We start from the raw sequence: 24,042 nt of genomic DNA on the forward strand, positions 1-24,042 counted from the left end.
CTCTTCTTCAATAAAATACCAGAACTATCATTTACTAAGCAAATGCATTTACTGTGTATTCATGGTCTTTTTTCCTCAAAACTTTCGCGAACCCTGTTTAGAGATGGAGAGTCACAGAAGTCGATAGGAGAAGTCACAGAAGGATGATAACTTGTCATCGTCCCAGAATTAGTAAAAATGCCAGGATTTCAGCTGAAGTCTTATTGTCTTTAAAGTCTATGCCCTCTTTGCTATGTTTCCCTTGGAAAGGGCAAAGTAAAGGAAACCATCAACCAGTGCCTACAGCCGGTGGGTCCTGGCTGGGGAGCGTGTGGCAACAGATAAAGAAGGGATGGATTTGAGAGCCTTCGGAGATACATCCAGTTAGGTAAAGGACTAAAGGAGGAGTCAATGATTTCCCCCAACTTCCTAGCTTTGATGAATGTGCAAATGACGGTTTTATTCCCAAAGAGATACAGTTACATTGGCACCTATGTTCCTATACAACAAATCAAACATACTGTGTTACCGTGTGCAACAGGCTGCCGTTCTCTATCAAAGAGGCACCTATTTTTTAAAAATATTCAAGAATCTGTTAATATGGCCGGGCGCGGTGGCTCACTCCTGTAATCCCAGTACTTTGGGAGGCCGAGGCGGGCGGATCATGAGGTCAGGAGATTGAGACTATCCTGGCTAACACGGTGAAACCCTGTCTCTACTAAAAAAATACAAAAAATTAGCTGGGCAAGGTGGCGGGCGCCTGTAGTCCCAGCTACTCAGGAGGCTGAGGCAGGAGAATGGTGTGAACCCGGGAGGCGGAGCTTGCAGTGAGCCCAGATTGCGCCACTGCACTCCAGTCTGGAGGACAGAGCCAAACTCTGTCTCAAAAAAAAAAAAAAACTCTTAATACATAAAACCTAGGTAACATGCTAGTCCAACCAGAAATACTTTTATACATCAAAATTAGGAGGAAGTGGACTTTTCCTGTCTCACGTTAGTGGCTACACTGCCCTTTGTGGAGACGTAGGCATGCACATCTCTATAGAGGTCCATCCTGGGCCCAGCCCCTGTCCACTCTCTACTTGTTCCCTGGGTCACCCCTTCTCAGTCTTTCCCAACATGTGTATATCAAGGAGTCTCAGATTTGTATCTTTAACCCAAATCAGTCTGTTTAAACTTCAGCTTACACACATAGAGTAGAAGCTCGCTTACCAGTCTCACTTTAACTGACTTGAATTGGAATTATGACTCTCTCCAAACCCTTCCTGAAATACACGAGCTGATGCCCAAGGCATGATGAGGACTTCCAGCAAGTAGGCTTCACTCTAATACATTGCAAGCTTTTGCCAGCTTAGTTGTATGTGTTCTCATATCCAGATGTGTTTGTTCTCAAATCCATTTTTGCTAGCTGAACCTGTTACGGTAGTTATGTACTTTTAAGGTCATCAATGAAATATGAATGCAAAAGGAAGCAGTTGTTTCTCTATAAGCTAAGTTGCAAGTTTTTAAAAGGCTCACTTGAGTTTCTTAAAAAAAAAAAAGGTGTGGGGGAAAAATTGTAAAAGATTAAGAAAATTCTAAAGATAATCGTATCAAAGTGGTTCTTAAATGCCTATATCCTTAACTTTAAATAAACTTATATTGGAAAATGTTAACTCTGCAAAGATTAGGCCAAAACATACAGCCTAAAGAAAAGGCCTTGGGCCTACATCCAAAGATTGGCAAGTATCAAACTAGAGGTAAGCGGTTAAAAAAAAAAATTGGCAAGTGAACGTATACTTTCATGTTTTAAGTTAAAAGCATATATCCATCTTTTCGTGATTCCTGTTTTAACCAGTTTTCTCAATTCACCAAGCACCTGCTGGTCCCAATGATGTCAGACTTTTCGGCTGTCAAGTTCGTATCTTTACCTAGTTGTCAGCAGATACCTCAAACTCAACATGCCCAAAACTTAATTTATTTCTCCCTCCAAATCCACTCTATTCATCTTTTTCCCAGACTACAAACCTGGGAATCATTCTTAACTCCTCGGTGTCCCTCAGCCCACCCATTCTTATTCACCACGTCCTGGTAATGTTTCCTTCAATTATTTTAAAAATCCATTCCCTAGGCCGGGCGCGGTGGCTCAAGCCTGTAATCCCAGCACTTTGGGAGGCCGAGACGGGCGGATCACGAGGTCAGGAGATCGAGACCATCCTGGCTGACACGGTGAAACCCCGTCTCTACTTTAAAAAAAAAAAAAAAAATACAAAAAACTAGCCGGCGAGGTGGCGGCGCCTGTAGTCCCAGCTACTCGGGAGGCTGAGGCAGGAGAATGGCGTGAACCCGGGAGGCGGAGCTTGCAGTGAGCTGAGATCCGGCCACTGCACTCCAGCCTGGGCGGCAGAGCGAGACTCCGTCTCAAAAAAAAAAAAAAAAAAAAAAAAAAAAAAAAAAAAAAAAAAAAAAAAAATCCATTCCCTATTTTTCCTATTCCTGTTACCACAGTGCTGGTTCTGAGGACAGGCATAGTTAAGTGGAAAGAATATGCACTTTGAAGCCTGTAAGGCTGTTGAACAACACCCGTCACACGCATCTACCGAGCGATATGAAGTGTGCATTGTGCTTGGAGAGTGAAGGGCGTTAAAACACAGCGAAGACCAGGGACACCAGCCCGGCCTGCAACACGGCCACAGCCTCGCGCTTACCCCTCCATCGCCTCCTGGAGTCCCCGAAGTCATCCCGCATCCTACTGGGAAGCAGCGTCCACCCGACACAGCACCGCCCACACCGGGCCCTTGGCGCGGCTCGCAGGCCCTTCGGGCCCCCTGGGGGCGCGGCCACACACGCCAGCAATGAGGGCAGTGACCTGGAGCCCCCGCGTCTACTTACACCGCGACAACTCCGCGATCCACGGACACCGCCCGGCCCCCACGGCGGCCCTGCAGGGGAGCCCCGGCCGCCGCTGTTCGGCCTTTCAGTCGGCTCGCGCCGCTGCCCGCCGGGGACCCGGACAGAGGACAGGGGGCGAGGCGCGAAAGGAAGACGCCTGAGGGTCCAAGGCAGGAGGGGACACACGGAACACGCCGAGGGCCAGCCACACCGCCGCGCGCTCCCCGGCTAGGACCCACCTGCTGCAGGTACTGGTTGATGGTAATGTGTGCCATGGCAGCGCCGCCGAGCACAGAGCGCCACCCCCTACACCCCAAGCGGGACAGCTGGCGTCACTTCCGGCCCTCGGTCCGTCTGGGTCCCGGAGCCCCCGACCCCGTCGCCTGTGCGCAGGCTGGTTCCGGAGGGAGAATCCGGGGACCGGCTCGGCGACACGCTCGGGCTAAGGGGTCCCAGGGTCTTTCTGTCGGGCCCCCGTCCTCTCAGCCGGGACGCCAGCGACTCTGATTGTGTGTTCGGGCCCGCCCGGGCTGAGGGGTTTGGGGTCCAGTGGCGAGAACAGCCCCACTGCTAAAGTGCCTTTCACTGCGCTGTCCCCTCGACTGCCCCTTGTGAAAACGAGGCCGCGGATCACGCTCCGCGCCGGGCTGGGCCAGGGACTCGGGACGCGCGCGCCCGAGCGGGGGTGGAGGGGAGGGACATGGCGCGCGCTCCCGAGCTCTCATAAGGTGCCTCCGCCGCGCGCTCCCGAGCCTTCAGAAGTTGGGGCACGTCCCGGCGCGCACCCCCGAGCCCTAGAGGTGGTCTCACGCCCCGGGTGGGGGTGCCGAACCCTCAGGAGGAGCGCTCCCTGGGGCCCTCAGGAGGGGGTCCCGGCTCCCGAGCCCCTCAGGAGGGGGCCCCCGGCACGCACCCCCGAGCCAGGAGGGGGTACCCAGAGCCCCGGGGGTGTCCCGGTGCGCCCCCCGGAACCGGGGCTGTCCCGATCCCTCGGGGGCGGGGGTGGGGGTCCCGGCGCGCGCCCTCGAGCCAGGAATGGGTGTCCGAAGCTCTTAGGGGGGGCCGATCCCTCAGGAGGGGTTCCCAGCGCGCGCCCCTAAGGGCTCAGGAGTAGCCGGGCGCGGCGGCGGTTGGACTCGGGCACGCGGGCGGGGCGGGGCGGGGCGCGCGAGGAGGACTGGGCGGAGGCCGCGCGGACCGGGGCGGGCGGAGCGGAGCTGGGCGGGCGGCGGCGCTCGGGGCGGGGCGCGGCGGTTCCGGCCCAGCCATGGCGGACGAGGCCCCGCGGAAGGGCAGCTTCTCGGCGCTCGTGGGCCGCACCAACGGCCTCACCAAGCCCGCGGCCCTGGCCGCCGCGCCCGCCAAGCCGGGGGGCGCGGGCGGCTCCAAGAAGCTGGTCATCAAGAACTTCCGAGGTGGGTGCGGCGGCCGGGTCGAGGGCCGGGCGACCCCAGCGGGGGCCCCACGAGACCCCGCCCGCCCTGGGGGGAAGGCCCGATATCCGTACGGGCCTCTTGAGCGCGGGCGCTGGGGCGCCGGCCGGGTCGGGGGTGGCGACGCGGGGCGCTTCGCGGCGCGCCCTGAGCCGCCCGCTCTCTCTCCGCCCTGCAGACAGACCCCGGCTGCCCGACAACTACACGCAAGACACGTGGCGGAAGCTGCACGAGGCGGTGCGGGCCGTGCAGAGCAGCACCTCCATCAGGTACAACCTCGAGGAGCTCTACCAGGTGAGGCGGCGGCCGAGGCTGGGGGCGCCGCTCCTGCCCCGCGTGACGCAGACGCGGCCGGGCGGCCGCTCCGAGTGCCTCGCAGGCTCTCGCCGGGGAGCGGAAAGGCAGGGCGTTTGCCTCCACTGCAGGGCCGGGAGCCCCAGAGGCAACAAGTGGTTTTGTTTATTGCCGTGGTGGAATTTTTGTTTTCAGGCTTAAGCTGCTTAGAACGATTCTTAAAGTTATCCCATTACCGAAGAGAAGGAGGTGTGTTTCTAGGAGCCACGTGACTCATATTTTGCAAGTATACAGCAAATTATTTCTCTCGTTATAAATAAAACTGTTAGTACTGTGTCACTTGCCACAGTAATAGGGTTTTTTCTCTGTTGTGTTTTGTGATTAATGGTTCCCTTTAAGATATTCAGATTTTGAAAAACTTCAAAATTCAAAAACAGTGGTTTTCTTCTCTGTTTTGTGATCAGTGGTTGCCTTTAAGATATTCAGATTTTGTAGCGTTTAATTCAAAGTGATGGTGTTCCATTTATAAAGTAACAAAAAATGGCTAAAAGTGCATTTTACCGTACTTGGATATTTTATTTACATGCGGATGTTTTTTTCTGGCGTCGTCTTTTTGTAAAACAACGTTCATTAAGTAGTCTGATATCTACATTTTGGGTCACGATGTGTCATACAATTATTTCTGTGAAAATACTTGAATTTAAAAAATTCTTTTCTGGATATGCAAGTGACTGCATTGTAAAAATTATAAAAAATATATAAAAGAAGACTTCAATCACCTATACTCCTACCACCCAAAGAAAACTGTTGACAGTTTGGTGTACATACACATCCATTCTTTGTCTGAAGTATAAGTGAATTATGTTTTCTTGTCAGCTTTGAGATACAGTCTACATATAATATGCACTCCAAGAAGTTTTAACAGATGTATATATACAGTTATGTAACCGGCACCATGGTCAAGATAGACTCTTCTTGGTAGAATGGTAGAATATTTTTACCACCCCCGAAATTGCCATGACCACTTTTGCAATCAGCCCTCTCCCCTGACTCCTAATCCTTGGCAGTCCCCCATTTGCTTTCTGTCGCTATATTTTGTCATTTCCAGAACGTTATCTAAATGCAGTCATCTATTTTGTAGTGTCTGGCTTCATTCACTTAGGACAGTGCTTTTGAGATTCATGTGCACGCAATGTGATTGTAACTTGTTTATTACCTCATAGAATGGGTATACCACAGTTATTTTCTCCATTCATCAGTTAATGGACATTTGAGTGTCCATGTTTGGGGTTTTTTATTTGTTTCTTTGAGATAGAGTTTCTTGTCACCCCAGGCTGGAGTGCAGTGGCGCGATCTTGGCTCACTGCAACCTCGCAGATTGAAGCGATTCCCCTGCCTCAGCCTCCCAAGTAGCTGAGATTACAGGCACCCGCCACCACACCTGGCTAATTTTTGTATTTTCACCATGTTGGTCAGGCTGGTCTCAAACTCCTGACCTCAGGTGATCCGCCTGCCTTGGCCTCTCAAAGTGTTGCGATTACAGGCGTGAGCCCCTGCACCGGCCTTGGGTTGTTTTAAATAAAGCTGCTGTGAACATCTGTGAATGACCCTTTGTTTGGACATACATTCTTATTCCTCTCAGGTAAGTTCTGCTTACTTCTTTATCTAGAAGTAAGTTCTCAAGGGTCATATGGAAAATATATGTTTACCTTTTTATGAAATTTCTTGTTTTTCACAGTGGCTGCCCCTTTTGTGCCTCTCCCAGCAGTGTATGGGAGTTCCAGTTCCAGTCCGCCACCAGCATGTGGTGTCCTCAGCCTATAATTTTAGCTGCGCTAGTGGGTGTGTGGTGGAGTGTCCCTGTGGTTTTAGTTTGCATTTCCCTCTGATGTGAAGCATCTTCATATTTACTTGCCATTCTATGTATCTTTTTAGACGAAGTGTCTATTTAAATATTTTGCTCATTTTTGTTGTGTTGGTTATTTTCTTACTATTGAGTATTTGAGTTTATTAAGTATTCTGGATACAAGTCCTATATCAGATATTCGCCTTACAAATATTTTCTCCGTAGTCTTCAACTTGTCTTTTGATTCTCTTAATTGTGCCATTTGAAGAGTAATAGTTTTAAGTTTTCAGGTCACATGTATCAGTTTGTTCTTCTATGGACTGTACTTTTAGTATCCAAGAAATCTTGCCTAATCTAAGGTCACAAAGTTTTCTCTTATATTTTCTTCCAGACATTTGAGAGTTTTAGGTTTTACATTTAGGTCTATGATCTATGTAGAGTGAATTTTTGTATATATTGTGAAATATAAATCTAGAGTCAGAGTGGGTGCGGTGGCTCATGCCTGTAATCCCAGCACTTTGGGAGGCCAAGGCGGGTGGATCACCTGAGCACTCAGGAGTTTGAGACCAGCCTGGCCAACATGGTGAAACCCCATCTCTGCTAAAAATACAAAAAATTAGCCGGGCGTGGTGGCAGGCGCCTGGAATCCCAGCTACTCGGGAGACTGAGGCCAGAGAATCGCTTGAACCCGGGAGGCAGAGGTTGCAGTGAGCCGAGGTTGTGCCACTGCACTCCAGCCTGAGCAACAGAATGAGACTCCATCTCAAAAAATAAACAAACAAACAAAAAATCTAGAGTCAGTATTTTCCTTGCAAATGTCCAGTTTTTCAGCCTCTTTTCCCCTACTGAATTGCCTTTGTTCCTTTGTCAGAAACCATGTAGGAGTAGGTGGAGTGAGGTGTGAAATCGGGGTGTGTTGGCCCCCCAACCTCATATATTTGCACAGGTTTCTGGCTATTCTTGGTCCCTTATGTTTCCATGTGAATTTCAGAATCAGCCAATTTGTATAAGAAAGTGTGCTAAGATTTTTATTGATAGTATATAGAATCTATAGATCAATGTAGGAGAATTAGTTTCTTAACAATATTGACAGGCTGGGCTCAGTGGCTCACACCTGTAATCCCAGCACTTTGGGAGGCCTAGGTGGCCTGATCACTTGAGCCCAGGAGTTCGAGACTAGCCTAGGCAACATGGTGAAACCCCATCTCTACAAAAAGTGTAAAAATTAGCCTAGTGGGGTGTTGCACGCCTGTAGTCCCAGCTACTCACTCAGGGCCTCTGCACCACAGCCTGGAAGCTCTCCATGCAGGAAACTGAGCAGTTGGGGCCTATTTGCCTCCCATCTTTCTGAGATTCACTGTCTTTCATAGCCCAGTGCTCAGTGCTTCAAAAACTGTTACTTCATATATTTTGTCTGATTTTGTGGTTATTTCAGGCAGAAAGTTAATACAGTTCTTGTACTGTGTCTTGACTAGAAACAAGAGTCCCACCTGAACTCTCAGAGGTCTTTGGTTTAATAAAATACAATACCTTACAGCTAAAGCTTCTTACTACTTTTTTCCTGGAGATCTGGCTGTCTGATATCTGCTGCCTCATTGTTTTTACTTAAAATGGCGGAATTATACTTTGCAACACCTTGTACACAGTGATATGTCTTATAAAACAATCACTGTACATATTATGAACAATGTTTGCAGGTGCTTTAGGTGTCTGTCTTGAAACCCTGAGAACTAGGAATGCTTACCCCAAAATGACAGTCACTGGTTCCTCCTTGGAATGAGACATCGCAAATTCCAGGGGCATCTCTGGAGGTGCTGCCCCACCAGGGGACATGTGGAATCAGTTGATTCCCTTACCTGTGGGCATGTGCAGCTGGTCATCTCTCCACGCACAGGTGGGCTTCTGGCCTCTCACAGAGTCTGAAGCATGAGCTGCCTCAGATCTGTTGGAAGCAAGTGGGATAGAAATCTAAGAAAAGCAAATGTGAAATTACTGATGTCTGATCAAGCAGGCAATACATTTGACTTGGTGTTTCAAAATAAAGTCTAAGTTTTTGTATAGGTGGGGTGGTGTATATGTTGCCAAAGAATCTTATGTGAAAGGACCAATTCTCACCCAAGTTTGAAAGTTTTCGTTTCGTGTTTGGTTTTTGGTTTTGCTCAGTCTCCCTTTACCTCTAAACCCCTTAGGAGTCCTGTTGCTTACACTGTGTGGGCCTCAGCTGGCCTGATGTTTCTCTGTTTGTTACTTTGTTTTTTTTTTTTGTTTTTTTTTGTTTTGAGATGGAGTCTCCCTCTGTCGCCCAGGCTGGAGTGCAGTGGCCAGGTCTCAGCTCACTGCAAGCTTCGCCTCCCAGATTTACACCATTCTCCTGCCTCAGCCTCCTGAGTAGCTGGGACTACAGGCGCCCGCCACCTCGCCCAGCTAGTTTTTTGTAATTTTTAGTGGAGATGGGGTTTCACCGTATTAGCCAGGATGGTCTCGATCTCCTGACCTCGTGATCTGCCCATCTCGGCCTCCCAAAGTGCTGAGATTACAGGCGTGAGCCACCATGCCCGGCCTGTTACTTTGTTTTTATCATTTTCCTCCTGTAAGGTGTAGAGGAGAATGTTGGGAAGGCATAGATCTTTTCTGTTGAACCACCTGAATTTAGGTCTGTAATAACTAACTCCCTGAAGAAAGTACATCTTCTGTGTCTTGTGTCTCTATGTTTTAGTCCTACTTTTTGCTAAATGAGACAACAGAAAACTGAAGACTGCATTTCTAGAAAGGTTTCAGAGAAAGGCTGTGTTTTGATTTAGAACTGGTGTTTTTGTTTGTTGTTGCACAAACACTAACCTCTCAGGCCTTTAAAGAGAGAGGTGTGGCCTCCCTACGTTGTCCAGGCTGCTTGGGAACTACTGGACTCAAGCAGTCCTCCCACCTTGGCCACCCAAAGTGCTGGGGTTCCCAGTGTGAGCCACTGCGCCTGGCTGACATACAAACTCTGAGGAAAGCCAGGCTGTCTTTCTTGAGTCACAGAGTAGTTGTCTCCATGACATGTTGATAGCAGGTGATAATGGTCAGTGAAGGGGAGCGGTTAATCCTTCATATTAGGTGGCATCCTTCCCTCACACCCAAGCTGCAGACCCAGTGTAGGGATGGGACCCCCACAGCTACACAGGTCTCATCCTGTGTGGCTGTGAAGATCTCTGTGTGACTATGGAGGTCGCATCCTGTGTGACTGTGGAGGTCGCTGTGTGACTATGGAGATCTCGTCCCGTGTGGCTGTGGATGTCTTGCCTGTGTGACTGTGGAGGTCTCGTCCGACTGGCTGTGGAGGTCTCGTCTGTGTGACCGTGGAGGTCGCTTTGTGACTATGGAGGTCTCGTCCTGTGTGGCTGTGGAGGTCTCGTCTGTGTGACTGTGGATGTCTCATCTGTGTGACTGTGGATGTCTCGTCTGTGTGACTATGGAGGTCGCTGTGTGACTACGGAGGTCTCTTCTGTGTGACTGTGGAGCTCGCTGTGTGACTATGGAGGTCTCATCCCATGTGGCTGTGGATATCTCATCTGTGTGACTGTGGAGGTCTCGTCCGACTGGCTGTGGACGTCTCGTCTGTGTGACCGTGGAGGTTGCTGTGTGACTATGGAGGTCTCGTCCTGTGTGGCTGTGGAGGTCTCGTCTGTGTGACTGTGGAGGTCTCGTCTGTGTGACTGTGGAGGTCTCTGTGTGACTGTGGAGGTCGCTGCGTGACTGTGGAGGTCTCATCTGTGTGACTGTGGAGGTCGCTGTGTGACTATGGAGGTCACATCCTGTGTGGCTGTGGACATCTTGTCTATGTGGCTGTGGAGGTTGCTCTGTGACTATGGAGGTCTCGTCGTGTGTGACTGTGGATATCTCGTCCGTGTGACTGTGGAGGTCGCTGTGTGACTATGGAGGTCTCGTCCGTGTGACTGTGGAGGTCTCTGTGTGACTGGAGGTCTCGTCCGAGTGGCTGTGGAGGTCTCTGTGTGACTATGGAGGTCTCGACCGAGTGGCTGTGGAGGTCTCTGTGTGACTGGAGGTCTCGTCTGTGTGGCTATGGAGGTCGCTGTGTGACTATGGAGGTCGCTGTGTGACTATGGAGGTCACGCCCCATGTGGCTGTGGAGGTCTTTGTGTGACTATGGAGGTCTCGACCGAGTGGCTGTGGAGGTCTTGCCTGTGTGGCTGTGGAGGTCTCTGTGTGACTATGGAGGTCTCGTCTGTGTGACTATGGAGGTCTCTGTGTGACTATGGAGGTCACGCCCCATGTGGCTGTGGAGGTCTCTGTGTGACTATAGAGGTCATGTCCCACAGCTCCGTGGACTTCCTTGTTCTGTCTTCCACACCTGAGAGCAGGGATTGCCCTTATCCGCAGTGAGCATTTTGTTTAAGTAGCAGTGAGTTCACTTCAGGCAATGCTTTGACACTATAAATAGACGTGTATTTGACATTCACACACGTGTCTGTTGAGCTAATACAGACAATCATTTGACGAACCTGCTGGTTAGGAAGTAGCTGTGATGTGAGGAGAGACGGTGCTGGGTGAGGATATACATCAAGTTTCCTCACTTGGCTGTTTATACGGGGAAAGCATCTTGATACTAGTAGGATAGAATGCAAATGATACTTCTCCACCTCCGATCATTGGATTACATTCCATTTCCCTGGGGTGAATCTTTAAAATACGAATGAGTGCACCAACATGAAGCACACAATACCATCTGATTAGTTGCTTTATGCATCCAGAAAGGGTATTTCTAAATCTCAAAATATGATTGAGTGTCAAAAATCCATTTTGGGGAGGGGCAACTCCTATGCTGGGCTGCTTCTATAACAGCCCAAAAAAGTCTTCCAGTATATTCCTGCCAGCAAGGAGTTGGCAGGGCGGGGAGAAACAAAGGCTGTCGCCTTTCCAGTGATGAGTGCCTGTAATATGAAGCCGGGAGTCCTGACTCAGCACCTACAGCAAACCTGGGTTACCCAGGGCTTGCTACTTGTTTTGAGAGGCTCCTAAATTCTTAGTTTTAAAAACAAAGTAAATTGCAATATGATTCATATGAATAGTAAATATGCACCAAATAGGACACAGAGGAGGCAGAGTGGGTTGTAAAATGTTCAGTCATTTGCCACAACTAGGAAGAGATGGTTTTAAGGATATTGGTTCTTGGTTTAGGAATTAAAACATCCAGAAAATGGTCATAAGTTACTGTTTTATGAAGGATATGCACCACTAAGCTTATCTTGATTTTTGCTGAAGAAAATACATTTTCTTCATGTGTTATATAAAAAACTTACTTTGTAATAATTATGTTTGTGGGATTCACTAATGTTTAACTACTAGAGCAAAACCTTTGTTGTTAAGTTCTCTTGGTTGTTTGAGGAGACAAAAGGGTGGCAGACCTTTGACCAAATTATGAAGACATGGAATTCAAAGGGATGGAATTGAAGAGTTTGAGAAAGGAGTTGAAGTAAATACAGAATGTGGGTAGGAATTCCCTATTTTCTATAGTAAGACAAAATGTAGGGGAAAGTTTGTATTTCTTTGTAATTATGCTGATAATAAGCTTGCTAGAAAATAGGATTATAATTATTAAAAAAGATTATAATTATTCCACATCTTCTTTTGGTCTTTATAAATATACATGTATTTTATATGGTAGTAATCACTGTACTTTGGTTGACATGTAGCAGCTCTCCGATATTTAGTATTGGAATTGTTAATACTTGTAAGTATTAGTAAAATGAATAGCTCTATAACTTTAGTTTACCTTTTTTTCTAGGGGAATATTGTATCCGAATTAAATTCAGATTATTTATCTAAAGTGTTTTTATTCTGTTTTTGAACCCCACATTGGTTCAAAACTTGTTAGAAAAACCACATTTCTGTTTATAATATTTCATATTTGAATTGAATGAGTTTAAGTTTTTGTACATAAGATTGGAAAGGAATTTTTTTTTTTTTTTTTTGAGACAGAGTCTTGCTCTGTCACCCAAGATGGAGTGCAGTGTCGCAATCTTGACTCACTGCAACCTCTGCCTCCTGGGTTCAAGCGATTCTCCTGCCTCAGCCTCCTGAGTAGCTGGGATTACAGGTATGCATCACCACACCTGGCTAATTTTTGTATTTTTAGTAGAGACAGGGTTTCACCATGTTGGTCAGGCTGGTCTCGAACTCCTGACCTCGTGAGCCACTGTGCCTGGCTAGGAAATTTCATTAGAACTGGTAAGAATGTACAAGCATTGTTTCTTTGAGGTGGGTAAAAATATTGTGAGAAAAATTTTTCTGCCTCAAAAAATGGTGTCAGCTGGGCGGGGTGGCTCACACCCGTAATCCCAGCTCTGTGGGGGGCCAAGACAGGCAAATCACCTGAGGTCAGGCATTTGAGACCAGCCTGGCCAACATGGTGAAACCCTTCCTCTACTGAAAATACAAAAATTACCTGGGTGTGGTGGCGGGCACGTATAATCCCAGCTACTCGGGAGGCTGAGGCAGGAGAATCGCTTGAACCCAGGAGGTGGAGGTTGCAGTGAGCCAAGATCCTGCCATTGCACTCCAGTCTGGGCAACAGAACAAGACTCCAACTCAAAAAAAAAAAAAAGATTTCTTATTTTACTAGGGTTGTTCATAGAAAAAAAAAAAGTTTCTTAAGAAAAAAACTGAAGTGAATTACACATCTAGCCTACAGAAAAATAAATAGGAAACAATGTAGTCTGGCCAGCGTCACCTAGAAAAGGCTCAGTTTGGACTGAATCACTGCCCTGGGCAGCGTGAGGGGAACTGGAGCCCCAGCCTGTTGTTCTCCTTCCTGAAGGGAAGGTGGTCACGGAGGGAAAAGGTTTTCTTGGTTCTCTAGCCCTGATTTCACTTTGTAATCATCAAGGTGAACTTAAACACACACACACTGCATTGACCCCCCCTCAAACTGAGGAATCGGAGCACCCAGAAACAAGCCTGTGAGGGTGAAACCTGTGGTGGAGTCCCCAGTGACTGGGCGCCGTAGACGCTCAGGAGTAGCGGGGGCCAGCCGCCTGGGAGCCGAGTCCAGCAGGTGCAACGTGCCCACATTAACTGTTGTTACCTACCCCCATGGCAACTGTGACTGGACTGCAGTGTTCCAACGAGAAGTGCCCTAAACTTAGCCATAATAAGTAATTTATTTGTAGATTCCCGAAGTACTGGGATAGGGTGTGGGGTGCCTTTTTGTTATGATTACAGCTGTATTAACAACAGGGTTGTTTTGGGAACCAATCTGTTGTTCATACTGAAGAATTGATACACCCCTTTTGTTCGCAGGCTGTGGAAAATCTCTGTTCTCACAAAGTCTCCCCAATGCTGTACAAGCAACTACGTCAGGCCTGTGAAGACCACGTCCAGGCACAGATCCTTCCATTTAGAGAATATCCTTTTTTTGGTTCATAAAGTTTCTATTCATTAAGTCTTTCAAAACTGAACATTATTATGATAAAGAACTAATGAGTATCCTTATATTAAAGCAATAGATTTTAAAGTTCTTTTATTTCGTGACTCAGAATGGTAGGTTTTTAAGCGAAATTTACCTTCAATTGTTTTGCTGATCTGAATTAAAGGGAAGCCATGCTCACTTATTGGGTATGGTTGAGTGTTTAGGAAACGTTCTGAAAAGTGTCTTAAAAGTTCGAGTATCCTTTATTCTAATAAACACCGTCTGCATTGGCTTTCTGTGATAGGCAGCAAAGTCCCATCAACTTGGCGACGTACGGAGACATCCGCTTATCAGCTCACAGCTGTGTCTGTCAGGAGGCCAGGCGGGATTCAGTGGATTCTGTGCTCAGTCTCATGGACAAAGTCAAGGTGTCAGCCAGGCTGCGGCCTCACCTGAGGTCTTTGCTAGCACGGGCAGGCAGTCGGTGGAAGGCAGGCAGTTGGCGGAAGGCAGTTCCTGTGGTTGTGGGACTGAGGGCCCTGGGGCCTTCTGTCCTGTGTTGCTCGGTGTCGCTCTCGCTCCACATGCACAAGTCCTTGCCTGACTCTTTTCTGCTTCTAGACCAGCAGGAGAATCTGCCTATCTGACCTGCTGAGATGGGGCCTTATGTGAGGTAACCTGTGACCAGTCAGAGAATTGTGACCTTCATATTCACAGGCTCCTTCACAGTGCAAGTGAAGCGTCCTGCACGTGGGGACAGGCAGGAGCATCTCAGAATTCTGCTGCCACACCAGCTGTGACTTAGACGTCTACAGGGGAGTTTCTGGGCTCCTTGGCATCCTATAGAAAATTCTGTAATCTGGACTCAATCTCATTCCCTAACCTCCTCCCATTACTGTAGCTATCCATGTGTCTCATTGGGTAGAAATTAGAAAGTAGAGTTTATAATTGCAGAAAATCTACTTGTGGCTGTACTTTTCTAGGCCTCCGTTTCTTCATATGTAAAATTAGGTGGTTTGTGTTTGCTTCTAAGTGTTCTTCTAATTCAGGGAAACTTCTGCTCCCCTGTCTCCCTGATCTTGGGAAACTAAACCATTCTGAGTTCATTGGAAGGACCCTCAGGGAAGCTGCAGCAGTTGGTGCTGCTGAAGCTGAAGCACGTGACGGGGAAGCTGAAATGCAGGGTGAGAGGTCTCTGTGTAGACAGTCTCCACAGCACCCCCCACAGGCGGTGAGTGAGGTCAGTTCCAGCTCTGTGGTGAGAGGCCTCTGTTCAGACAATCTCCACAGCGCCCCCCACAGGCGGTGAGTGAGGTCAGTTCCAGCTCTGTGGTGAGAGGCTCTGTTCAGACAATCTCCACAGCGCCCCCCACAGGCGGTGAGTGCAGGCTCTGTGGTGAGAGGCCTCTGTTCAGACAATCTCCACAGCGCCCCCCACAGGCGGTGAGTGAGGTCAGTTCCAGCTCTGTGGTGCCGGCTTCTGTAAATACGCCCTGCAGTGTTTTCCAGCAAAGCCCTTTCCTAAAGATCATGAGGTTGTTCAAGAGATGAGTGACCACACACAACCTTTTGGAACCTGGCCAAAGTACACCTTATCTCAGGAGGCGCCTGTGAGGGCGCACGGAAGCAGGCCCTGCCCCAGTGCCACCGCTCAGCAGTGCGCTTCCAGGAACCCATGTTCCGGATGTTTCCATCCAAAAAGTGGCCTGACTCCTAGGCTTGGGGGAGGTCTTTAGCAGATGCCCAAGCCTTCTCCCAAAGACTTAGGCATTTGTGAGAGTCAGTAGGCGATAATTGTTCCTACCCTAGTTGCAGTCCCCATTTACTTGAAAACTACTATTTGATTACCTGATCAAATGATCCTTCTGCCAGTTACTCCTACTCTGTGGGTTGACTAATGTGCCATCAGTTCACTCACTGCACAAGCACTTGCTTTCTACCTGCTGCACCGGCACCGCCAAATGGAAAGCGACCGCCGTGCCCGATTTCTACCCTCCAAGAAGTCGCAGGCCTATGGGAGAGGCAGGGGAATTACTGTACTTCCCTGGCGCGGTAGCAAAATTAGGATTACAAAAATTATCATTTGGTTCCTTAAAGGCGAAAGAAGAAAATGCTACCATATTAAGTGCCCTTATTAGTCATGAGACATCTTGAGTCGAGAACTGTGCCAGCCAGGCCAGGAATGGTGGCATGTGAAGCAACTGGGGCAGAGCCTCCCAGAGGAGACCCTCCCGAAGGATGGGGAGGATCCCCCCTCCTGTGGATGCGGCACCGGAAGGTGAAGGGTGCTCTGGAAACCCTGAGCAGCGGGGCACAGCTAGAACTCCAGAGAAGCCGTGGCCCTTAGGCTGTGCTGCTAAGTTGCAGATTGAATTTGAATCTTTGTGGTTACTATCAAGGAGTTGAACTTCAGTCTGTGAGTATTCCAGAGTCCTCACAGGTTTTCTAAGCAAGAAACCAGAATTAGATTGTTCACGGAGGTCACTCTGGCAGAGTGATGAGATAAGTTTGCATATAGACCAGCACACCACAGCCTTTCATTGGGTCAGCACATGTTTTTAAGTATCTGTCATGTGCTAGGTATAATGCCAGGCCCTGGGAAAATAATCTGAGCAGAATGGGATTCTGTCCCTTTGGTGCTTAAACCCAAATGGAGGTGGCAGAAGCATCAGGATAAGCATTTACGCAGTGCTGTGATAAGGGGTTTTTTTGTGTGTGAGACGGAGTCTTGCTCTGTCACCCAGGCTGGAGAGCAGTGGCACGATCTCGGCTCACTGCACTTCCGCCTCCTGGCTTCAAGCCATTCTCCTGTTTCGGCCTCCCCAGTAGCTAGGATTACAGGTGCCCACCCCCACGCCCAGCTAATTTTTGTATTTTCAGTAGAGACGGGGTTTCACCACGTTGGCCACGAACTCCTGACCTCGTGATCCACCCGCCTCAGCCTCCCAAAGTGCTGGGATTACAGGTGTGAGCTACCGCGCCCGGCCTGTGATAAGAGTTTTCAAAGGTTCAGATAAGCTCCTGGCACCTAAAGAAAGAGCAGCCAGCGCACCTGGGTAGGGGAGCATTGCAGGGGCGAAGTGATGTCTGGGCCAAGTCCTAAAGGATGGATGAGGAAGTGGCAGGCACTGTGGGATGCCAAGGTGGCACAGGCCGGGGAGCAGCATGGGCAGCCCTGGCGCTAAGGAAGCTTACTGGGCGGAAGAGCCAGGTATGCTGCTGGATGTGGGAGAGTTGACCACTGACAGGATCCCTAGAGGGAAAAACGAGGGGAAGGTGGATGCTGAATTGTGGAGGAACCTTTGTTGAACCAAGCAGTGGTTCACACCACAGTGGTTTGACTGGGCAGCAAAACCACGGAGTGGAATGGCAGCATCCTGCCAGCAAACCTGTTACAGTTCAGAGGAAAAGGATCTGACCGCTGTGCAAGGATTAACCAGACACGGATTGAGGCAGGGAGGGTCTGTCTTGGTCACGTTGTTTTGGGAGGAGGTGAGGAGTCACTCAGGTAGAGATGCCTGTTGTGCATTTGGGGCTGGAGACACAGATCCAGTGGATCCAGATACGGATGAGATGCCCAGGAAAAATGAGCAGAGTGGCCAGATGCAGTGGCTCATGCCTCTAATCTCAGCACTGCATTTTGGGAGGCCAAGGCAGGAGGGTCACTTGAGCCCAAGAGCTCCAGAGCAGCCTCGACAACAATTAGTCGGGTGTGTGGTTCACACCTGTGGTCCCAGCTACCCTGGAGGCTGAGGTGGGAGGATTGCTTGAGCCCAGGAGGCCGAGGCTGCAGTGAGCTGAGATTGCACCACTGCACTCCAGCCTGAGCAACAGAGCAAGACCCCCATCTCTAAAAAGAAAAAGAGCAGAGCCATCAGAGGAGGTGGCTGAGGGCTGGTGTCAGGGAGGTGAGAGGACAGTCACCTTGTGGGAATCGAGGGGCAAGTTTAATATGGCAACCGGCTTAGTGGCTGATAAGTAGAGTCTGAAGGGATGATGAGACCAGGAAGTGGCAGGTTCTATGATGAAGGCTTTTAGGCTACATTCGTACATTAACCTAGTAAAGGTGGGGTGTTTCTGTCCAACTCAGCACTGTACACTGGGGACCAGGGACAGGCGTGAATGGCATGGGTCCTGCTCTCAAAGAGCTTGTTTCTGCTGGAAGAGAGTTCTGACCCAGCCCAGTCTCATGGCGAAATGTTAATCTGATGGCAGATGATACCGTGCGGCAGGGAGTATTCCAAGGTCTGCATATTCAGATTTCCTTTGCCTCTGGGATATTCCAGTACTTCAAGTAACTCTGCTTTCTAAGATTTAAGTAACGTGTTGTTGTTTTGAGACGTGAGTTTCACTCTTAATTGCCCAGGCTGGAGTGCAATGGCGCAATCTTGGCTCACCGCAACCTCCACTTCCTGGGTTCAAGCGATTCTCCTGCCTCAGCCTCCCGAGTAACTGGGATTACAGGAATGTGCCACCATGCCCGGCTAATTTTGTATTTTCAGTAGAAATGGAGTTTCTCCATGTTGGTCAGGCTGGTCTTGAACTCCCAATCTTGGGTTATCTGCCGGCCTTGGCCTCAGCCTCCCAAAGTGTTGGGATTACAGGCGTGAGCCACCACGCCCGGCCAGATTTAAGTAATGTTATGTGCCGATTATATTTTGATTGTATGCTGATATTAGATTATAGATGAAGCCCATCAGATGCACAGGTAGAAAGAGGGCTTTTGTGGAATTGAGTCATTCACTACCATCTTCTTTGTTTACCATATCCATTTTCTTGTGTCACGTGTTTGATAAATTCTGCACTTAGCTGTCCCTTTCAAAATAGATACCTGCCCTTGGTGACGTCCCTTCCCCAAAATAAAGGCCTTTTGTACCCATGCACTCATACACACTCTCAGCCAGAGGCAGCTGCTGCAGAACCCACACCACATGCTGCTGCAGGACCACGTGCCACCCAGCCAGGCTGCATGGGCACCAGGAGCTCTTCAAAAATGTCAGGCCAACTGTCCTCAAAATCTAATCTGTAGATAACAGTAGATGAAACTCACGTTTTCCTTCCCCTGGTTCACCTTGGCAGCATTGCAGCTCTGGTCAGCCGCAGAATGCCAGGCAGTGGTGGACCCCATGAGAGCAGTGTGGTCAGCAGAAGGGAGGGGCACGGGAGTGAGCAGGGAGCCTTGGCTGTTGGGGAAGTCGCAAAGCTCCAGTTGCCTCTTGAGCGTGCCTTTATGATCCGCACTGGCGACAGCATGCTTTGTCTTTCCTTAGAAAGACTTTGTGCCTGTTCTCACTTGACCAGATACTGTGTATGGAGCACTTGCTGGCAGTAGGCCAAGCTCTGCACATTCATAAATCGCTTTGTCTCACAGCACCCTGAGCTGTAGGTACCTTTGTTGGCCATATTTTCTAGATGAAGAGACGAAAGCCCAAGAGAACCCTGTTAGTGCTCGGCCAGATCAAAGGAGGCAAAACAGCACGCCTGCCTTCATGAGCTGTGTGGATGAATGAGGGTCGGCCTAGGGCTGTCCTCTGGTGGTCTGTCTGTGGGTAGAGGCAGCAGGTGGGCCTTGTTCCTGGAACTGCAGAAGCAGACAACCAAGCATAGAAAATGCATGTGTCCCTCTTCTGCCCCAACAGAAGCATCGTCTTTTGCTTTCTTTTTCTTTTTCATTACAGATATGATAGGTAGGTTTTTCCTATGGTGTAAGCATTTCTGCTGTTGGATGTTGTTTGCTGTTTGAAGACCTGCCTAACTCATCTCAGTAGGCTGTATAAATCCTTTAACGAAGATTGGCCCTTTTCTGTAATGAGAAAAAATATGGTTGCTGAAGAACCTATCTCGAGAATACACTATTGACAGACTCTCACTCTATTTATACGTCTCACGTCCTAGAATTACTTGCACAGCATTGTGACTATTTCTTATATCCTAGAATCTGGAATTGATTTTGATGTTTAGAAGGCCAGAGCTTACTTAGTAAATGCCACGCTGTGACTTTAGCTTACCATTTTGTACTTTTTTCTGTGGGAAATAACAAAAAAAATTTTGATCGAGGATCTCTATTGATTTTACAGAGCTATTTTAGAGAAAGTAGTTCTCATTTAATGAGCACTTTACGTTGGACTTTCCATCTTAACAAGACACTGCCCCATGTGGAACTCTATCTTCACAACACCTGAGCTGCCCAGTGGTGTCAGATTGACTGGCGTCAGTTTAACCCCATTAAGTTTAAAGGATCTGTGCACCCTCATCCAGAAACAAAGCTACGCCTTCGGCTGGCGTGACCTGCCTGCCAGCAGAGACTTGCGGGGAGGTCCAGGCCACAGCTCTCATTCAGCTCCTGGAGTCAGAGCTGCAGGATGGCTGTTGGGGCTCCTTGAAGCCTGTCCAAATGTACTTGGGACAGATTTTTTGTTTGTTTTTTCCAGACTGTTTCTGTAGATTCCTAATATAATGAGCCATTACAATTTTGAGCAATTTTAAAAGAGTACTTCCAGAGGAACCTGTTAACCATTCAGCCATTAGGTCTTTGCTGTAACTGTCTATTTTTAATTTTCTGGCAGTGCTCTCTGAGAATTCAGCAAAGCCCCAAGAGAAAATAGAGTAAGCTGTCTTAGGCCCCTGTAGCTGTGGTCACAGCACTTCCTGGTGTGACAAGGATTCAGACCCCCTGGGAGCCCCTTGGCTGTCCTCAGCACTGTCTGTTCCTCCTCAGGCTCTGCCTGGCACCCTACCCTCCCTGGCACTCTTTCCTCGTCAGGCCACTCTTTGCCACTCTGAGACTCCAGCTCCTGTCTGATTTGCGCACCCTGCTTGACTGATGTGTTTTTCCTCCTCTCTGTGTGTGAGGGTGTTGTCACCGCCTCACGTCGGCTCTGAGTGTGTAGTGTCTCGCTGCATGGCAGAAACAGACCTGGAGAAGTCCTTTGGCTTGGCCAGTATCGTGTTGCTGACAGGTGGTGGATCAAGGGTTAAATGTAGGAAGTCCATGTTCTGTCCACTTTGACAAGCTATTTTGTACATTTAATCCGTACAAGGGAACAATACCTGCACCACAAGGTTTAGGAGATTTTCAGTGAGAGTGGACGTGAAGAATGTTTCGTAAACAATAAAGCAGTTTATAGTCATTTATGATTCTCAGCTTTGCATGAACCTGAGGGATGCCAGGCCACTTGCTCTAGGAGCCCATATTCTGGTTTCTTTGTCCTAAACTACTTTTTGGGCCTTTTCCTAAAAATATACATTCTAAGAGTCAAGGTAGGCCCGGCGTGGTGGCTCATACCTGTAATCCCAGCACTTTGGGAGGCCAAGGCAGGCGGATCATGAGGTCAGGAGATCGAGACCATCCTGGCTAACACAGTGAAACCCCGACTCTACTAAAAAGTAGAAAAAATTAGCCAGGTGTGGTGGCGGGCACCTGTAGTCCCAGCTACTTGGGAGGCTGAGGCAGGAGAATGGCATGAACCTGGGAAGCAGAGCTTGCAGTGAGCCAAGATCATGCCACTGCACTCCAGCCTGGGCGACAGAGCGAGATTCCGTCTCAAAAAAAAAAAGAGTCAGGGTAACAGTGTTCCTAATTTGATGCGTGGATGAGAGTTCATGTCAGTTTTCATCGAGGCCGAAAGTTAAACCTGAGCCATTTTCCTGTCCGGCCGCACATTGTGACAGGCTGGGCACACTGACTCACACCTGTAATCCTGGCACTTTGGGAGAGTGAGACAGGAGGATTAACTAAGACCACGCTTTCAAGACCAGCCTAGGAATATAGTGAGGTGCCGTCTCTTTTAATTTTTAAAAAATAGTCCTTGTGGCTGACTCTTACCATGCCAGTCCCCATCTCCAAGAGCCCCCGTGGGAATATATTCAGTGGCTGCCTTTTGTGAAGTGGGGCCTTTTGTCCGGCCACCTAGCCCCAGGGCACTTGTGGCCTGGGCGTGTTTCTGCCAGCAGAGACTTGAAAGTGTCTGGCAGTGAAGGAAGCAGAGAATGAAGGGAGGCTGTAAAGGGAGCGGGGGCCGTGGGAAGAGAAGGCGGCGCCGGCAGGCTGAGTGCGCGTCGGTGATGAGATACGGAGATCCATGATTGAACTTCTGGTGTGTCTTAGCCCACTGGGGCTGCTGTGATGAAACACCGTAGACTGACTCATCAGCAGCAGGAGTCTGTTGCTCACAGCTCTGGAGGCTGGAGGTCCAGGGTCGAGGCACTGGCAGATTCCATATCTGGTGGGGCCCTGCTTCCTGGTTGACAGCCAGCACCTGCCCACTGCATCCTTGTGTAGTGGAAGAGGCAGGGGAGCTCTCTGGGGTCTCTTTCATAACCCCATTCTTGAGGTTTGTCTACTCTCGTGACCTTATCACCTCCCAGAGGCCCTGCCTCCTGAAACCATTACTGTGGAGTTAGAGTTTCGGCCTGTGAATTTTGGGGGACATGAACATTCAAGACTAATATTCTTTCAGTATTCCGATTACTAAATGATGTGTAGTATTCGGTGGAGAAAGCAGCTGAAATTAAGGGGTTAAAATTGTAATAATGGCCAGGTGCGGTGGCTCATGCCTGTAATCCCAGCACTGTGGGAGGCTGAGGCCAGTGGATCACAAGGTCAGGATTTCAAGATCAGCCTGACCAACATGGTGAAACCCTGTCTCTACTAAAAATACAAAAAATTAGCTGGGCTTGGTGGCGCATGCCTATAATCCCAGCTACTCAGGAGGCTGAGGCAGGAGAATCGTTTGAACCTGGGAGGCAGAGGCTGCGCTGCAGTGAGCTGAGATCGCGCCAGTGCACTCCAGCCTGGGCGACAGAGCAAGACTCCACCTCAAAAAAAGAAAAAAAAATTGTAATAATTAAATTGGCCAGCATTTTTTAAAGTTTTCCTTAGCAGGTCTGTACAGACTCACTAGATAGTGTTTTATTCTTAAAGAAGATTAACACATGCTGGCAGGACCACTGCAGACAAATGGTAAGCAATGTTTTTATCAAAACATGACTTCATCCATCTTCCCTCACCCACGTGATTGAGAGCTGAGACGTAGAAGTTCTGTCTGTGTTCAGTGCTATGGGTGAACAGCACAATGAGAAAAGCAGGGAAGGTGAACTCAGCTCTTGTGGGAGGGCACTGCTGACCCTCTTGGCCTTCAGGTCCACAGTGGTGACAGGATTCTTAAATGCCTGAGTGGGTCTCTAAATGTCTCTTTAAGCACAACTTACTCCAGAAAATCAAGCCTGAATCCCAGGGCTTTACTGTAACTGCACAACCAACATCTTAGGCTTTGTAGATGTCTTAGCTTTGACTTGACTTCATGTGTACATTTTGGTGTGAGCTGGCTGTTAATTACTTAAGTGCGAGAAAAGACCGTATTAATAGCTTTCCTAAATAGGTTGAAATCTTTCGTTTTCTAAATGAGACAAGTAGGAGACGATGGGTGTGTTTCTTTTCTGGGCCAGGTACCTGGCAGCTGCTAGAGCCCACGGAGTGTCTTTGGGAAGGTTTGAGTGAGATGTGTCCACACGTCTCCCCGGCCAGGTGGTGGGCTCCGTGGTAGGAGCATAGGACAGGCCCAGTGCATCATCCCGCGTCCCCTCACTCCGCTCGTAACTCAGAGTCAGAGACACACGTCCAGGAGCCTCATCATGTAATAGGAACTCGGGTTTTAAAAGCTTAGTGCATCTCCCTAATCAAGTAAGATGTACCACGTCAGTCAAAAAATGACCAAATTTAAAAGATATCCTTTAGGCTTTGCCTGAACACAGGATCTCTTAAAAAAAAAAAAAAAAGGATACCGTTTTAGGCTAAGTGCGTTAAAATTCCTACAATCAGGCCGGGCGCGGTGGCTCAAGCCTGTAATCCCAGCACTTTGGGAGGCCGAGACGGGCGGATCACGAGGTCAGGAGATCGAGACCATCCTGGCCGACACGGTGAAACCCCGTCTCTACTAAAAAATACAGAAAACTAGCCGGGCGAGGTGGCAGGCGCCTGTAGTCCCAGCTACTCGGGAGGCTGAGGCAGGAGAACGGCGTGAACCCGGGAGGCGGAGCTTGCAGTGAGCTGAGATCCGGCCACTGCACTCCAGCCTGGGCGGCAGAGCGAGACTCCGTCTCAAAAAAAAAAAAAAAAAAAAAATTCCTACAATCAGATTTACGATATTAAAGAGATGGAAATCACATACCAAGGGAACACAATTAACTTTAGGGAAAAAAATCAAACATGA

General features: G+C 48.8%; 3 protein-coding genes across 4 annotated transcripts in view; 2 read left to right on the forward strand and 1 right to left on the reverse strand.

The window, feature by feature from the left end:
* PCID2 (PCI domain containing 2) overlaps positions 1-3,507 on the reverse strand; it is a 52,387-nt gene extending 48,880 nt beyond the window's left edge. For both annotated transcript variants that reach the window (XM_050767038.1, XM_050767037.1), the window contains exon 1: positions 3,090-3,507. In XM_050767038.1, the coding sequence (XP_050622995.1) occupies positions 3,090-3,125 (36 nt within the window). In that variant the 5' untranslated portion in view covers positions 3,126-3,507. The remainder of the gene's footprint in view (positions 1-3,089) is intronic.
* Positions 2,983-24,042, forward strand: part of LAMP1 (lysosomal associated membrane protein 1) — a 127,720-nt gene continuing 106,660 nt past the window's right edge. Inside the window, exon 1 of the mRNA XM_050767027.1 lies at positions 2,983-2,986. The gene's annotated coding sequence lies outside the window, so the exon portion shown is untranslated. The remainder of the gene's footprint in view (positions 2,987-24,042) is intronic.
* The window catches only part of CUL4A (cullin 4A), a 55,933-nt gene continuing 35,991 nt past the window's right edge, over positions 4,101-24,042 (forward strand). The window contains exons 1-4 of the mRNA XM_050767060.1: positions 4,101-4,265; positions 4,462-4,577; positions 13,723-13,826; positions 22,724-22,793. Coding sequence (XP_050623017.1) covers positions 4,118-4,265; positions 4,462-4,577; positions 13,723-13,826; positions 22,724-22,793 — 438 coding nt within the window. The 5' untranslated portion in view covers positions 4,101-4,117. The remainder of the gene's footprint in view (positions 4,266-4,461; positions 4,578-13,722; positions 13,827-22,723; positions 22,794-24,042) is intronic.

Source organism: Macaca thibetana, chromosome 17, assembly GCF_024542745.1.
Source record: "Macaca thibetana thibetana isolate TM-01 chromosome 17, ASM2454274v1, whole genome shotgun sequence".
Lineage (NCBI taxonomy): Eukaryota > Metazoa > Chordata > Mammalia > Primates > Cercopithecidae > Macaca > Macaca thibetana.